Here is an 18,605-nt window from a genome sequence, read left to right on the forward strand (position 1 = left end):
ATCCTGACAGTTGTTTGCCTTAAGCTCCCGTTGTTACTGCTTCTCTGAGTGAATTTGCCACTTTTTTCTGTACCCCCTCTCTCCTGTCACAGCCTCGGCTGTAAGACTGTTAAATTTATCTCACTTCCACCTATACTTTCTCCTTGCAAAAGGTCTCTTGTCCATTATACAGCATTCTCCTGTCCCCTGGCTCTGTGACTTGTTTTTCTAAGCTATCTGGACTTCAGAAGCATGCTCTTCTCCTTCATGTATTGTCAGTGCTTTATACTGTAACTTATGGCTGGCTGTCAAACTATACGGCCATCTTCCGGTCTGATTAATGCTTTTTCTTCTCCTTTTACAGTTGTAATTTTAAATTTGTACTTGACCTAGTAGCTGTTATCACACCCTTTTAATTTATAATTTGTTTTGGGACAATGTTATATTTTTAATTAATAATGCTTAAGATTTGTCATTTATTTTCCTTATTTATGTCTTGGATAAGCTTTGGGCTCTCACTTTGACGCTCCATACTTGGGATACACCTCATGACCCTCCTCTCTGATGCTCTACCGACTCTTCCACCTTTTTATTCTCTTCCCTGCCCTCCTCTCTGATGCTCTCCTCTTACATAATTTTATTTATTTTCCTCCCTCCAAAACTGTCCCTCTTTGCCGCTACTCTTGTATATTAAGTTTACGGGGTAATTAATGGAATGTATCAAAAGTAGTAGCATTTATATCTATAGATTATTGTTATTAGACTTAGAATTGATACTTTGCTATGTAATATTGGGAACTGTAATCGTGCGAGTCCGTTTTTAAATTTGGACACACATATGCAGCATTTCTTTTGCCTTGAAGGGGGTAATGGAAGTGACTGTCTGCAATGTAGTTTCATGATAATATGACTTAGCCCTTATTAATGAGGTATTTTTGGCCCCGGGACATAGTTTATGCCATTGTTTCTGAACGGCATGATTATTTTGCACTTATTTCCTGTAGAACTGCTTGCCCGTAACTTTTCAGGATGCAAGTTAGATTGTAAACTACTGATTAGGTTTACTGTGAAAAGCAGGGGTTTTTCATTTTTAATTAAGGCTGTGATACTGTGCTTGCGTTCTATAAGTAAATGGTGTACAGCATTGTTGTCAGTTTTATCATAAATACAGTTTTATAAAGGTGTAACTTAGTTTTATGGTATACTTTTTTGCATGCATTACGCTATGCATATTTAATAGAAATATATTCCTCCCAAATACTTATCCTTTACGTCCACTTTCCTGCATAAACAATTGTGTTAGAATGCTTTTACTTTCGCTTTCATGATTGCAGCGCTGGTTCGTTGCTTTCTTAAAGACAGATTTTAACCCTTCCAGAACATTAATTTACAACCTGGTTTTATTTTATTAATTCTGTTCATTTATTCTTATTTGCTTTTTTGCTTTTGATCATTTCTAGCTTGTGTAATCGGTTCTGAATTCACTTTTATATTAAGATTTCCTGTTGTTGACAATGCCAGCCGATGTTTCTTTCTCCCTAGCTATGCATAATTTCATATATAATTGCTGAGGTTTTCCTGAACTAGTAGTTTGAAATGGGGCTTTATTGTGACATAATTAGGAAACATATCTTTACAGTTTGCTGTTTAGACATTATAGCTTATTTCCTGCTCTTGTTATAAGCTAGGCGTTATGCTGTCCCCGCCCATCAGCTACTATTGCTTGTACTATATATGGACATTTTACTGTTTGTGTTATACTGCGCTAGATATGAGATCTTATTCACCCTCTAGATAAGATTCTCATATGCTTTGCATTTCCGATACTCATATAGTTCAGGTTTCTTGTGCTCTGTCTTAATGGCGTACTCGTCTAAAAGAAATATAAGTTACAGCCCCTGCACCGTGCTATCGTGTTAGTTTATGGTTTGACTTTAAATAATACCACAAGCCTGCTTATCTTCAGGAAACATGGGTTTTTGAATCCTGGTTTTGAACAGTATTATAGATTGTCAGAATTATAAATTGTACTCATATTTAAGTCTCATTTTAAGGATGCTTTTTAATAATTTTAATAATCGAGTCTGACTACATTATAACGTTATCTACAGGAAATACTGCACTTCCTCGCTTGCATTGTGGTTTTCGTCCTCCAAGTGCATACAGCCTGGACTGGCTTATTTTAAACACTTGTAATAATGAGCTATGTTATAATGTTTCCTGATGAATATTTCCACGTCCTGAGAATGACAATCACTTTTAAATAATATGGTTCTATAATGAATTAAATTGTGTAAGTCTTTATAACAAGTTTTCTGTTTTTATTCGACAGCATTGTGAACTCGGATCCAATACAGCAAATCACATGAAATTACAATGGTTTATTGTTACATTAAGAGCTAGATAACCCCTTGTATAACTTATATGATAGTAGAAGTATTATGTACTATATAGAAGCATTTCTTAGCTTTTACCTTAATAGATATGCATATAAAATATGTTTTACCTTTCCGGTTGAGAAGATGATGGCTGCGTGCCATGAGAATACAGTGTTGCTTTCCTTCTTCAGTTATTTCCTGTTGGTTCTTTATAACCCAACCCACCTTCTCTTTCCTTCTCATGCTGCAGCTGTTCTGTTTGTCATCATTTAGACATATCATTTCAGTCACTGATTAGTATGTATGTTTTATGCCGTATCATTAGAAGTTCTTGGTGTACGAATCACATGTTTTAATTTGTTTTTTTCCCTTTCACCTGTTTAAGCACAAAAGCTTCCTGCCATCTCATCCGGGTTTATTTTATTTACTATGTTCCTTTTCTGAGTGTAATTTGTCATATTTATAGGTATTAACTTGTCATCTTTGCATCACGATTCTGGCGTTCTGTTTAAGAATTTATTATAATATATGCTTCTCTTATATTTTCCTGTTTAGATGCTACTTCCAACCTATCCGGTACACGCCCCAAAAGCATTTAATATGTATTTACCTTTATTTCATTTATTCTAGGGGTATAGCTCCGGACTACACATATTACAATGCCTTTCTTGCCTTTTGTTGAAATCGGTGTTTCAGTAACATATATGGTTATCCCCTGTTACTCTTCTTATAGTATGTAGAAGTTTCATGTCTTGTTTAATGTCTATATTTTGTTTCCATACACAGCTCCCAACATAACTTTACAATTTATTTTCTGCCTTACATTACAAATTAGGTAGGCCCAGTTTTTGCCATATAATATGTACACTTTATTTTTTATTTCGCAGCTGGATCCTTAAAGTCTTCAGAATCGGCTGCCGCCCTTAAGGTGCCCTACAGTTCGTCCCTCATATACGTAAATATACAGACATGATGCCATGATGCTGTTCCAGGCTGGAGATTATTGCCAGGTCCTTGTTTACATTTTGTAACTTAAAGTTGGGAAATTTTTACTCCAATTCCCTATACTCTATACCTTTTCTATTTCTATATCTTTATCTTGCAATAAGTTAGAACAATTGACAATTACTGGTACTGGCTGGGATTGCGGTAAACCACCCCATATTGGGACTAATATCTGCCATAAGCAGGTTAACCGTGGTTGGGGTGACAGTAACTAAAAATATAGATTTTGGAATATACACCTGTTTTAAGGTGTCCTCTAGTGAGGTGTTTGATTTTGCGTAACTGGCATATTTGGCCCCCTTGGATATACTTATAGCTGGTGTCGATCAGTTGCTTGGGTTTAATTACTGATCTAGAGGTTAGTCGGGAGAGTGCCTGTCCTAATTCCGGCAGGGTATATCCTGGATTTCTAAGTCTAGAACACTTAGGAACGTTAACTGGGGGTGTGTATAGGTCAATGATGGGGCTCTTGACTATGTATAATCCCTACTCTTCAGACTTTTTTCTTTAATACTTTCATTAATTTTAACGCTTATATTGGGTTGTGAGCAAATGTTAGTTCTCTGTCTCTCCGAATTGTGGGGATTCCTTTACCATCCATTTTGTGAGTAGTTAAATCTTGTACAAGTACTTTGATGGTGGAGTGAGTTCTTATTTCTTTGGACAGACTACATAATGTCTAGACATTAAAAGTTATTTGAGTTATGAAAGATACGTAAGAGTTATTGGATTTATTACTGAGGATGCATAAGAGTTTTTTTGGAGTTATTACAGAAGATACATAAGATGTTTGATATAGTGTAGAAACAGTTAGATAGAGTTCAGGGACTGATGCTCTGCGAAGCTTCCATTTGCTCAGGGGCAAATTCTTGTGTTGTCCCTATGGTAGGTGACAGTGCCTAGTTAGGGATTGTTACAAGGTTTAGATACAGCTAGGGTACTAACACAAACATAGTTTTAGGGACATGTAAATACTTGGATATAGCTTAGGTACTAACCCAGATTTCGTCATAAATAATGTAGGGAATTTAGTAAGCATGGTTAGAGTAGTTAGGGAATGACGGAACAGACATTTCAGTCCTTTAGCATAGATTTTGCACGGTGCGGTGTCCCCCGCCTTATATCTATCTGTCTACCCGGCGCAGGGTAACACAGTAGTGGGGGTGTGCCGTTAAGGTATCCCCACCGAGACGGTGGTGTGACCTTTCGGATTTCCTCCGTGGACCTGTAGTTTATTGTCACGTTAGTTGTGATAATCTATGGAGTTGGTGATTTTTAGTTGGATTCATAGTCGGATTTCTATTGGCAATTTTATATTCGGATTTCTTGTGGAGATAATAGTAACAGATAGTAGTGATATAGGTGTTGTATAAGACTAGATTTGCCAGTACAATTTGACACAACCCAGATATCGGTGTTCTACCATACCAGAGTTCTGGTACCCAATTCATTATGCTGCCTCTTGAGATAGTGATAAATCACTTCCCAGGAGACCACATAAATCTTATAAAGTTTTGCCAAATATGGCATTCCTGGAATAAGTTTCAGCCTGGACTCTCGTGGCCCCGTAAGGGCACCTTTAATACCAAAAATCTGCAAAGGTTATTAGACTTTATTTACACATACACACCCGATTCCACCCGTCATCTCCATTATCAGATCCTCAGTAGATGGGTATCGACTATCACAGATTATGTGATCCCAGACACTGTCGATCTGACATTGTTATTGATACCTGGTGAGGGCAATCTTAATCCGCGGCCTAGTAGACGGCCCCCTGTAAGAGCCGATTCACTCATTCCACATAAATCCAATGCTCCTAGTGCTAACAATCAGTGCCGGGACTATCGCTCTCAGCCTACTCCCAGCCACCGAGCTGAAGTACAGTACAACCGTTGTTTCCAATTGGGACATTACGCCATGGAATGTCCATGCCGGCACCTTCCTCATAGTCAATACCGTCAACCTCCTTCAGACTCCCCATCGCTACGTGTCTCCCGGATGCAGATACGACAGCCACAGAGAAACCGCAGACGACCGAGTGACCTCCCCTCGCTAGATAACCCACATCGCCGAGACTGTAGGAATGATTACCCTGATAATCATGGCCGCCGGTCTCAACCTGAAAAAGGCCCACCCGACACTAATAGACGACCTAGAGACTACCGTTCCCGGCCTAGTCCTTATCGCTTTCCAGATGTCCAGTGCTATCGCTGTCAGCAATACGGTCATTATGCACGGGAATGCGCGCTACCTCCACAAAATGGACTTAGAAATCAAATTCGCTGAAATCAACGGCAAGAACGGCAGTCATTCCCTTTGTGAACCCAGATCAACGCCGTCCGCAGTGACCACAGACCTAGGGATCAATATTACCCACCCCATAATGACAAGGTGTATTCCGAACCCGATCTGATTTTGTTGCTCTCAGTAACTCATGATACTCAGCTCCTCATTTAGTATCCAGAAACCATTTCTCTGTATATGTGTTCGTGTAATGTTTCTGTTTCTATTACAGGTGACATGTTTTTATTTTATATTTCTCTTGGTGTAATTGCAAGTGTATATTTATGGTACCATACAAATGACCTAACTGAGTCAGCAAGTTATTTATTTGCTTCTATGCATACCTTCCCTGGGGAGTTCTTATCAACTGCAGGGATGAGCGATCCCCAGAGGATATTCATTTTATGTTTATATATATATACCTTTACTGACTTATTTATGCCATTTTACTTTATACGGGATCCCTTTTAAATAAATGCTATGTATTGCTCATTGTTAAAATGTTTAAATTGATGTGACATTTACTTCTTTAGTTTTTTTCATGAATATAAAGCCTTCATTTTTGAAATCTCTTTATGGTGTGTGATATCTGAAAGCTTTTCATTATTTCCTTGTCTAAGAAAGAGGAAATATTTAATAACCATTATCCGTTATATGGAATAAATGCGAGAAATATTCCCTTGAACTGGCCATTTGGGGGAGCATTTTGCGCTGATCATAGAATTTGTAGTATTCTTGAACGGAGAATTGATGAAGCTTTCAGACATGAATAAGGAAAATTATGCACTCCACTTTTTAATTCCTTTCTATTTACAACAGGTTATCACAATAACCCCTGGAATGCCAACTATTGCACTTTTTATCTCTCTGTCTTTCACTGTGAGTGATTGTGAGAAAAACTGGTGTAGATTATTTGTCTGCACTTTTGAATGTTTTTTCTTCCATTTGTCTTTTTCAAGGAACCTTTTACTGGCATTGCCATCTGGATATGCCTTGCTGCAATTCAGATGTATAATATTTTGTTTTAGTTTTTTAAGCCTATTTTTATCTTACACCCTTCAGGGTGCTTTTCTAATATTATTATTTTTTTATTTTTTATTTTTTCATTCTCAATGCTTTGTTTCTTACCCTGCCTCCTTCCTGGCCCCCATTTATACCCACGCCTCCACGAAGCAGCCCCTTACACAAATCACCGGGCGTTGATGGGCTATCCTCAGAGTTTTATAAATTTCTAGTATTACTACTACTATTTAGCATTTCTATAGCGCTACAAGGCATACGCAGCGCTGCACAAACATAGAAGAAAGACAGTCCCTGTGTCAGGTTCTCAGGTTCAGAGCCCGCGGGGCTGGGCTCTGGAGCAAACGTGAGCCCTTGGGCTGCTGACGAGGAGCGACAGCAGCAGGCAAAACCCACCAACCAACACTGGGTAAGCACACCGGCAGGGACTGCAGGCACTGCCCAGTGAACCGGAACACATGGACTGGAATCCCCCGGACTGGAACCACTGGACTGCAATCCTCCGGACTGGAACACACACCGGACCGGAACACCCTGGACTGGAGCACACTGGACTGGTCCCCCGGACTGGAGGACACAGGACTGGAACACGGGACTGGAGCACACTGGAATGGTCCACACAGCTTCACCTGCACTTAGCTACTAAGCCCCCCAAGAGTTGAGCTCCTGGGTTCGAGTAGCCGACAGGACTTACTGGACGACACAGGGACCAGGACTAGAACAAGCTGTAACTGAAGTGCACCAAACTCCTAAAGTGACCAAAAGTGCTCCTAAGCCCAGCACCAACAGAAAAGCTCCCAAGCCCTCCACTAACAGCAGTGCTCCCAACAGAAACTAACAGGGGTGCCCCTACGCCCTACACTAACAGAAGTGCAAAGAAACCACAAGGGAAAAGGAAGGGAAGACAAATGCCAGACCTAACACTGGTACTTCCTAAGCACCAAGCTGCAGCAGCTAAACATGGGTTCTCACCCTGGTGCTTCCAAAGCACCCAGCTACAGCAGCTAACCACAGGTCATGAGGAAAAGCGAGGCAAGCACAAGGAAACAAACAGGAAAGCCAAATACCCCAACAACAAAAGGTGCTTCCTACACACTTACTCATGTATAATTATACTACAGCAAGAGGCCCTCACTGGATGCCCACCGGAAGGGTGGAAGGCCAGATTTTAGGACTCAGGCTGTAAAAATACCAGCTAGGTTTAAAAATCAATGACTGGCTGAGCAAGGACTTGCTTTTCCTGCAAGTTAATATGTGTTCTAGCTAAAGACCTATCCACTGGAATAGTGGTGGGCCAAGCTACATAGCTTTAAACAGCTGAAAAGCACTGAGTAGGCCTGATAACAAGATGATGGCCTTATAGCAGAGAGCTTGGACTCTTGGTGAGTCCTAATGAAACCTGGTGCAACTTCCAAATAGAGTGTAACACACATAATGAAGAAATTAAAGACACTTGATATATCCAATTTTAGATATCTTCATAAAAAAAGTTGTTTTGTTCTTGTTTGGATGTTTGGATACCCGTATCTAAGGAAATGTTTACAAAGAAGGAAATGTCTCAATCTCTCAAAATAGCTAGAACAGGAAAGGAGATGGTACAGATGGTACAGCAAAGTATGACTCATAGATTGAGCAAGATTAGAAAAAAAGTCCCTCTCAATAGACTTGTATGGGGACCAGATGGTATATAAGGACTGGTCACCCAAGCATATTTCGGAGGTTCTCCCCAACGCATCTAGGACGCAGAGCTCCGGTCAGTTGAATCCAGAAATTGTCTGATGAATGTATCTGATTAAAGTCTGATTTGGTAAGACTAAAAAGACTATTTCTTTAACTACACTGTTTCTGTCCTTGCTTCAATTTATTCTCTATCTTCTATCTACTTTGCAAACTAAAACACACACACACAAGTAAGATTTCTCACTGAACATAAATAGCCAAAGATTTATTTAGATCCGAAGAGACAGAAAGCTGTGGTCATGGGAATAGGATGTGAACTGAGCCTTCTGATGCCTCCCCAGCACCAATACCCATGGGAAGGGGTGTCATTGGAATTCTGTACACCTCCGTGTGGAAGGATCCCACGGGGGTCTGTAGAGGGGTAGGTTAAACACTCACAAGGGAGCTCCCAGCACCAAACTCCAGCACTGCACTAACAGCAGTGCTACACACCGTAACAAAAAGGGAAAACAGGGAAGTCAAACACACAAGTCTCGAGTGCACACTGCACTAAACTAACCTGGACCTAAAGCAAGTAGCCAGAAGCAAACGTTGCGAATGCCCTGAAGGAAAGAACCCACTTCCTTATCAAGGCCCTCCCAGATGATGTCACACTCCCTAGACCTAGGCAAAAGCACACTGACCCAGAGAGGCCCAACTCACATCAATGCAACACCGTGAAACACTTGAAGCCAGTACACCCAAAGAGAGTTAGAGCAACTCAGACTACCCACACAGGTGCAGTATAGTGAGACAATTAACCCCATGCTGCTGGAAGCTGCCAGCACAGAGAGACAGAGCCAGCTCAGAAAGGACAGAGAAAGAAACAGAAGCCAGCTAAGAAGCTGACTCCCAGGAAAGAGGTAAGTTTGAGAGGGGTTCAGACCCCAATCATAACAGCCTGCTCAAAGAGCTTACAATCTAATAGACAAAAAATGAAGTAATCAAATCAAATCAATTAATGTGTACGGGAAGGAAGAGAGGAGGGTAGGTGGAGGCGAGTGGTTACGAGTCAAAAGCAATGTTAAAGAGGTGGGCTTTCAGTCTAGATTTAAATGTGGCCAAGGATGGGGCAAGACGTAGGGGCTCAGGAAGTTTATTCCAGGCGTAGGGTGCAGCGAGACAGAAGGCGCGAAGTTGGCAGTAATGGAGAAGGGAACAGATAAGAAGGATTTATCCATGGAGCGGAGTGCACGGGAAGGGGTGTAGGAAAGGACGAGTGTGGAGAGATACTGGGGAGCAGCAGAGTGAGTACATTTATAGGTTAGTAGAAGAAGTTTGAACAGGATGCGAAAACGGATAGGGAGCCAGTGAAGCGACTTGAGGAGAGGGGTAGTATGAGTAAAGCGACCCTGGCGGAAGACGAGACGGGCAGCAGAGTTTTGAACCGACTGGAGAGGGGAGAGGTGACTAAGTGGGAGGCCAGCAAGAAGCAGATTGCAGTAGTCTAAACGAGAGGTGACAAGGGTGTGGACGAGGGTTTTGGTAGCGTGCTCGGAAAGAAAGGGGCGGATTTTACGGATGTTGTAAAGAAAGAAACAACAGGTCTTGGCAATCAGAAATAGCGCCTTGTCTAACGGTGGTATTTAACCAGCATGTGCAACGGGGGGTATTGCCCGATACGCTGAGGAAGGCTCAAATAGTGGTACTGTTAAAGCCGGGCCGTGATCCTCTTCAGGCTAGTTCATATAGGCCTATCTCTTTACTCCCCTATGAAACAAAGCTATTAGCAAAAATTCTAGCCAACAGACTGGCAAGGGTGCTGCCTAAGATAGTGGACGAGGCTCAGGTGGGCTTTGTCAGAGATAGGTCAGTGGCCCGTAATATGAGACGAATTTTGGCAGCATTAGAGAGTTTACACCATCAATCAACTCCAGCCTTAATAATTAGTTTCGACGCCGAAAAGGCGTTCGATCGCGTCCACTGGGACTTTATGTTTGCCATTTTGAGGGCATATGGCATAGAGGGATTTTTCCAGACAGCGCTTCAGGCCTTATATCAGGAGCCAATGGCAGAGCTGTGGGTGAATGGAATGGCATCAGCGACATTTAAGATTGCTAGAGGAACAAGGCAGGGATGCCCTCTCTCACCACTTATCTTTGTGTTGGTACTGGACCTCCCTTATACGAGAAATTCGGCGGATGGAAGAAGTGCAAGGTGTCCAGATAGGTATGGAGCAGTTCAAGATATCCGCATTTGCCGATGATCTTTTAGTAGTGGTGCAGGAGCCCCAGGTACCTCTCCCAACACTATTAAGTCTGTTTGCGGAGTTTGGGGATTTCTCTGGATTCAGCCTTAACCTAGATAAGTCTGAGGTCATGACAATTAACTTAGCGGAGGGGCAGTGGGATAGACTGAACTGCCCATTTAAGAGAGCTCAGGGAGCATTCACATACCTAGGAATCCAACTTACAGGAGATCCTAAACAACTCTATAACACTAATATAACGCATTTAATGGAGGTCACTAAGGAAATGCTTGGGAGGTGGGAGGGGATGCTGCTATCCTTGATGGGCCGAATTGCTTTATTTAACATGGTGCTGTTCCCTATTTTTTACAAACTTTGCCCCTGTCCCTCAAGCGGCGAGATCTAGGTGCTCTACAAAGTTTACTTTCCAAATTTTTCTGGGCAAAAAAGAGACCTCAGCTAAGTTACAGAAGCCTAGTGGGTAATTGGAGAACTGGAGTACTGGGGGGTCCCAGATATCAAGCTTTATAATAGGATGTGTTTACTGCGCCATCTGGGAGACTGGATCTAACAAAAGGAGGCCTACACCCCGTTGCAAATGGAGGCGGCACTTTGTAATCCTTTGCATTTGTACTATGTACTGCACGCTGAATGGAAAGATCTACCGGTGTACCTGAGAAATAGTGTTCTGATACGGCCTATGAAGGAGGGGTGGAAAGACTTGGCAAGGATGTGGGCCTTTGACGTTCGATGTAGCAGGTTGTTGCCATTAAAGGGGAATGGACGGTTTCTACCAGTGATGGGGAACTCGGGCATGAGGGCTTGGGAAGAACGAGGTATCATGCTGTTGCATGACATACTGGAGCCCAGTGGTGATCTTAAGTCTTTGAGGGCACTACAAATTGAGACCTTAGATTGGGGGGCGAGATTTGCGTATGAACAAGTAAGGCACTATATAGTATCATTGCCCAGAGTTCCTCTGGGGGTGGATTTGAAGACAAAGTTGGAGGAGTTGTTTGAGACGGTGACTGGAGAGCCCACCTCGATATCATTATTGCATAAAAGACAACTACAGATAAGCCCCCCACGAGACCTAGAGCAGGTGGCGAACCGGTGGGCGAAAGATTTAAGGATAGGGATCACCACACAGGATTTGTTGAAGGGACTGAGGGGGGTTCAGGGATGGGCACAGAGTGCAGAACTCCGGGAGTGCCAGGTACGAGTGACATACCGGGTGTACACATCTCAACAGCGGTTGTATAATATGGGCTTCCTGGAGTCTGCACAGTGTAAATGATGTGGGGCAGAGCATAATGACTTTTATCATGCTTTCTGGCAATGTTCCGCCATAACAGCTTTTTGAATTAGAGTGAGTAGGTATATAGCAGGGCTGGTGGGGCATACGATAAGACAGCAGCCGGAGTGCACACTATTGGGTTGTAAGGCGACTGTAGAGGGGGTGTCGGCTTATCAGAATGCACTGGCCCACAAGGCTTTTCTTATGGGGAAAAATGTATATTAGTTTATTGGACACGAGAAATTCCCCCCTCCTTTTGGCATTGGCGCAACCGCTTTCATGCGTTGCTTTTGATGGAACTTCAGGACTCTCTGCGGGGCCCCAAAACCCAGCGTAGCTTTTATCTTGCTTGGAAAGGGTACATTAACTCATTGGCGCACAAAATGCGGAGCCATATTCTCAATAAACTTGGAGGTTTGAAAGAATCTCCCGACACAGGCAGTGGTAATTAGAAGGGCTTTTCAACTCTCCTACTAGAGGGTTGGCGAAACCAGTGAGGAGGCAGTAGGGGGTTGGGGGGGGGGATTTAGTAAGTGCTGGGGTGTTTTATTATAAAGGGGATGGGGGACAGCTAGTTGGGGGGAGGGTCGTCAGAGTACAGGCCCTCTTTGCCTTTCTTTGGGGGGGAGCTTGCTATTCCCTGTTGGGTATTTAGAGTTGGGGGGGGGGGTTCTGGGGGGGAGGGTCTTTGATCACAAGGGAATCTGGGTATGGAGAGCCATGCTTAGTACGGGGTCTGTGGTTGGGGAGTCATATTCATGTGCAGAGTCTTAGAGGATAGGCGCTTGGTAGAAAATGTTCACACTGTAATTTGTTGGTATCTCATACAAATATGAGGGAGGGGGAATACATGTTTAAGCTGATGGAGGGGATAGCCGAATATGAATATTTTTGAATATTTTAGAAGGCCTCCCCTTGCCGGAGTCTCGGTACAGTGAAAAGGGGAAATGAGTTATTGTTAATTTGTTCTCAATAACACCTGTTGAACGCAATGTTAAGTGGGGAAGGAGGGAGATAAAAGTTAAAGGATTAATGAGGGTATGTAATATTTGATATTTATCGAGGCTTATGACTGCTAGTTGATTGTATTGGAATTGATAAAATGTAAGTATAATTTTTTGTGCGATCATTAATAAAAACTGCTGGAAACTAAAAATTATGTGTATTCATTCACCAAATTTTATATGGCTTGGCACCATTCTACAAGTACAATCTCATCGAATTGCCATCACGCAATGTCATTATGTCATCCAGAGAATATCTTATCTTACATTTTCCTAACTGTAAAAATGTGAGCTACAAATCGATCCATAACGTCAATTTCTCATATCACGGAGCCAAAATTTGGAACTCTTGTTCCCAAAATAATAAAATGCACAAACTACCTGACATTCAGAAGTCTTCTGAAAACATATTTCTTTAGATCAGCCTTTCATGACAACAATCAAATTTAAATTGAATGTAACTAATAAACTCTGAAAATAACATTGTTTGGTTCCAGATTAATTTGAAGCTTCTTCAACTCAATCTAACTTCATCATTAGTATATCTTTTCTATCATTTTTACCACCAAGACGTACCCCTACCCTAAAAACAATTCATCTCTCTTCATGTAATCAAACATATAAACGGCGAGTGACCGTACTCACTCGCAAAGGCGCAGTAGAGACTTCCCTCTCTGCCCCGCCCCCGCTTCAATACGTGATGATGGGGGCGGGACAGAGAGGGAAGTCTCTACTGGCATGCTGCAGACGTCGGAACCGCTCCCCCCCCTCCCCAGGAGTCGCCGTCGCCCCTCCATCTGGCCCGAGCACTGTGAACTTACATCAGCACGCAGCAGCAGGCACATCAGCAAAGCTGCCGTCGGGCTTCCTTCTCTGCCTTTGTCCCGCCCTCGCCGACGTTACGTCACACAAGGGCGGGACACAGGCAGAGAAGGAAGCCCGCCCCGACGGCAGCTTTGCTGATGTGCCTGCTGCTGCGTGCTGATGTAAGTTTACAGTGCTGCTCGGGCCGGGTGGAGGGGCGGCGGCAGCGACTCCGGGGGGAGGGGGGGCTCGGAAACCCCCCTCCCATTCCAAAAGTAGCCCGTTTTCACGGGCTCAACGGCTAGTATAAACATACTTAGTTTCTGCAGCAGTTCACATGCTATATTTTAATTTCAAAAATGTATTTCTCAATAATGTTTGTTATATAAGCCACATTCAATTAGAATACACTAAAAATAATTCACTTCTCTTCATGTAATATAAAATCATATTTAGCTTATGTAGTGTTTCACATGATGTACCTTAATTTCTGTTAACTTTCTATAATGTATTTCTCAATAATGTTTGTTATGTAAGCCACACTGAACCGGACGGAGTATACTCTCTCTGGATCATGCGGGATATAAATGTCATAAATTCATATAGCATATCTGCACGTACCATCATTAGGTATAACTTCCATATCCCAAGGACTCATCTTTTCAGTATCACCATTATCCCAGCTTAAAGAAAAAGAAAACATTTTATGAAAAGTGAATCGTCATTTTTACATTTCAGGTTGTCTATATCATGTCATAAGAGCAGATTATGATAAAAGCACTACATCTTTCCATACTCTCCTTTTTAAAACGTTTACATGAGGTTGAAGTTCTTGTACATTCTTTGTACTCATTTGCTTTTGCTCCACTACTAAATCCTCCTCCCTTACCCCTGTCAGGCTCGGCAGTTACCTCATGCCTATATGGGCTTACAAAGTAATTAGAACCAGCCTCTATTAAGCTAAAATACCATAGACCTTCATTCACAACGATCTAGTAGGATTATCTCAATTTTATAAAGCCACCACATGTGTATCTAGGACAGTCACTGTTGCCAACAGTTCTCGTTTAGTGCCTACAAACCATAGCAACTTTTGAAATCCAGTATAAGTAATCCTGAATATGATTGCTAAATGTCATTGTTTTTCCAGTGGGTGAATATCTCTTTCCCTCTTTTCCTTCATAGGTTGTAAATACTGCTTCTGCTGGCTAAAGGGCTTTCAGCCAAGATCTCTTGCATCATTCAGCCAAGACACTAGGCTGATCCTATCAATTACACATTTTACTGGGCGGAACTACAGAAATTTTAAAGTGAGTAATTAAATTGTAATAGGTGAAATATGAAAACCAAATGCTTACCAAACATTGTAACATTGAAATAAACTGTCTGGGTAAGCTGACTGAAGGGGTTCTTGGCTTTCAATTGTTCCAAACCACCATGCATCATCAATCACAGACCTGAAACGATCACCTGAGCAGAAACAGAAAAATATTACTTTTACCTGCAGGCACAGTGCAAGCATGGCAGAAGGCAAACTTCAGCCAACAGAAACCTCAACACTTGCTTTAGATTACAATGATTCACTATACAAATATCTTTTGATGCCTTACTTGTATTTTATGTAATCTTTGTAACATAAAACAGTGTTACAAACTCTACAATGAAGAATAATTTACCATTCGTAAATGTTGCACTACAATTGCTGTAAGTTCTAACACATTGCTGCTGCTGCTGCTGCTGCTGCATACTGAGCTGAGGCTATTCACCATACAGGTGGCTCTCATCTTTCAGGAGTTATTATACTATGGTGTACAATGTATGGACCGGACCCTGATGCAGCAAAAGCAAAACATGCCGCATGTCGGCCAGTGGTCCCGCTACTTATGACTGCAACTAAAGCTAAGTCTTTTTGTTAAATTTTCAAGAAATATATATAACAGATATTCAAATAAAATTAAAATAAGGAACTGGAATAAAAACTCAGACCGGTGAAGAGGCAAGGCGAGCTAAAAGATATTCTGGCTCTTATGAAACGAGTTGCCACTGAGGTCCATTACAGACTACACAGAATACTGCTTCACTAATAAGTCTTGGAAATAAAGTATTAGACGGTGGGCTCTTCTAGACTGTTCAGTATGGATGATCAGGCAACATCTCAGTACACCTTTAGAAAAGTAACTTAGCGTTCACAGGATTAATTTTGGGTAGGTTACAGCCATCCACAACTTAATTCACCTAAAGCATGTATCTAAAAATTGAAAGTAGCCTATAGTGACCTTTGAAAAAGGTCAATGACAACATCCTTTGATAAGGGACATCAAAATTCAATAAACTTGGGAGTGGTTCCAGAAGAATGGAGACCGGTAGATGTGGTTCCTCTTCACAGAACGTTTACTAAAGAGGAGTCTGGGAATTCAGGCTGGTTAGTCTGATGTCAGTGGTAAGTCAATTAACAGACTCACTGCAAACAGAGAGGATAGTGCAGTTTCTGGAATCCACTAGATTACAGGTTACAAGGCACAATGCTTTAAAAGAGTTATGTCTTGTCAGAAGAATCAGATCAATTTATTTGTCTGGGTGACAGAACAGTTTTTATTTATTTATTTGGGGGGGGGGGGGGGGGGAGAACCACTGGATATGGTGGCCTTGGATTTTCAGCAAGGTCTTTGATCTAGTTCCAACATAGGTAATTTATAAAGAAACTCAGCACCTTTTATACGGGCCTTAAATAATTACATAAGTACTGCCATACTGGGACAGACCGAAGGTTCATCAAGTCCAGCATCCTGTTTCCAAAAGTGGACAATCCAGATCACAAGTACCTGGCAAGATCCCAAAACAGTTCAATACATTTCATGCTGCTTATACTAGAAATAAGCAGCAGATTTTCCCCAAGTCCATTTTAATAATGGTCTATGGACTTTTCATTTAGGAAGCCATCCAAACCTTTTTTGAACTCCACTAAGCTAACCGCTTTTACTACATTCTCAGGCAACGAATTCCAGAGTTTAATTATATGCTGAGTGAAGAAATATTTTCTCCAACTCATTTTAAATGTACTAATTTGTAGCTTCATTGTGTGCCCCCTAGTCCTAGTATTTCTACCCGTTCCACTCCACTCATTATTCTATAGACTTCTATCATATCTCCCCTCAGCTGTCTTTTCTCCATTGAAGAGCCCTAGTCACTTTAGCCTTTCCTCATAGGGAAGTCGTCCCATCCCCTTTATCATTTTTGTCATCCTTCTCAGTACCTTTTCTGATTCCACTATATCTTTTTTGAGATGCGGTGACCAGACTTGCACACAATATTCAAGGTGCAGTTGCACCATGGAACGACACAAAGGCATTATAATGTTCTTATTTTTGTTTTCCATTCCTATCCTAATAATACCTAACATTCTATTTGCTTTCTTAGCTGCTGCCGCACACTGAGCAGAGAGTTTCAACATATCATCAACGATGACGCCTAGATCCTTTTCTTGGTGGACACCCCCTCACAGAACAAAATTAAAAGGGATCTAAGAAAGCATGGATTGGTTAAAAGTGTGGCAGTCAAGATTCAGTATCAAAAAGAGCCAAGCCAAACACCTGGGATGCAGAAATCTGAGACAGCAATACACAACTGGGGGAGAAGAGTTGATATGCACTGACCTATTTATTTGTAGCATTTGTATCCCACATTTTCCCACCAATTTGCAGGCTCAATGTGGCTTACATTTGCCATAATGGTGGTTGCCATTTCTGGTTAAAAGGATTACAAATGGTATTGCGTTAAGGTGCATACATACATGGTAACATGCATGGAACATATTATATATGGAACAGATCATGGTGTATATATATATACCACGTGCAAACATACATGGTAAAGAAGATTACATTATGGTATTGCAAGAAGGCTCCTGAGTAATAAATTGGGTTGTAACATACATTAGGTCATCGACTATAGAGAGACCCTATTCGACATAAGGTTTAAAGTGGTAGTGCTTGATCATTAATAGGAAGGAGGTTAAGCAGTCATGCGATAAAAGTTCGGTTTTGTATAAATCATGTATAATATTATTTAGTATTTAAGATGGATGTTTATGTATGCCTTCTTGAAAAGATCTGTTTTCAGTAGCCTTCGGAAGATGGTTAGGTCTTGCGTTGTTTTTATGGCCTTTGGTAGTGCATTCCATAGCTGCGTGCAGATGTATGAGAAACTGGTCGCGTATGTGGATTTGTATACAGTTAGGATAGTGGAGATTGAGGAATATGCGTGATGATCTTTTTACGTTCCTAATAGGCAAGTCTATAAGGTCTGACATGTAGGTCGGGGCTTCCCCAGAGACGATTTTGTGGACCAAGGTGCAAACTTTGAACGTAATTCGTTCTTTTAGTGGGAGCCAGTATAGTTTTTCTCTTAGGGGTTTGGCGCTTTCGTATTTCGCTTTCCCAAATATGAGCCTGGCTGCTGTGTTTTGAGCGGTTTGAAGCTTCTTGATGATTTGTTCTTTGCATCCGGCATAAATGCCATTGCAGTAGTCTAGATGACTTAGCACCATTGATTGTACTAGGCTGCAGAATGCTTCCCTTGGGAAGAAAGGTTTGATTCTTTTAAGTTTCCACATTGAGTAGAACATTTTCTTTGCTGTATTTTTCGCATGGTCTTCGAGTGTGAGATTTCTGTCAATTGTGACTCCCAGAATTTTCAGGCTGTCTGAGACCGGAAGTGTGTAGTCTGGGGTGTTTATGGTATTGGGTTTGTTTGTGTTGTATTGTGAGGACAGGATGAGACAATGTGTTTTTTCTGCGTTTAGCTTTAGTTGGAATGCGTCCGCCCATGAGTTCATTATTTGGAGGCTGTGTGTGATTTCATTTGTGATTTCGGTTATGTCTTGTTTAAACTGGATGTATATCGTGACATCGTCAGCATAGATGTAC

The 18,605-nt window shown here is 41.6% G+C and overlaps 1 protein-coding gene across 1 annotated transcript in view; it reads right to left on the reverse strand.

Moving 5' to 3' along the window:
- The window catches only part of PHIP (pleckstrin homology domain interacting protein), an 863,049-nt gene that overhangs the window by 214,801 nt on the left and 629,643 nt on the right, over positions 1 to 18,605 (reverse strand). The window contains exons 27-28 of the mRNA XM_030199061.1: positions 15,039 to 15,150; positions 14,302 to 14,363 (exon numbers count right to left, since the gene is read on the reverse strand). Coding sequence (XP_030054921.1) covers positions 14,302 to 14,363; positions 15,039 to 15,150 — 174 coding nt within the window. The remainder of the gene's footprint in view (positions 1 to 14,301; positions 14,364 to 15,038; positions 15,151 to 18,605) is intronic.

The sequence above is a fragment of the Microcaecilia unicolor genome, chromosome 3, assembly GCF_901765095.1.
Source record: "Microcaecilia unicolor chromosome 3, aMicUni1.1, whole genome shotgun sequence".
Taxonomy (NCBI): Eukaryota; Metazoa; Chordata; class Amphibia; order Gymnophiona; family Siphonopidae; genus Microcaecilia; species Microcaecilia unicolor.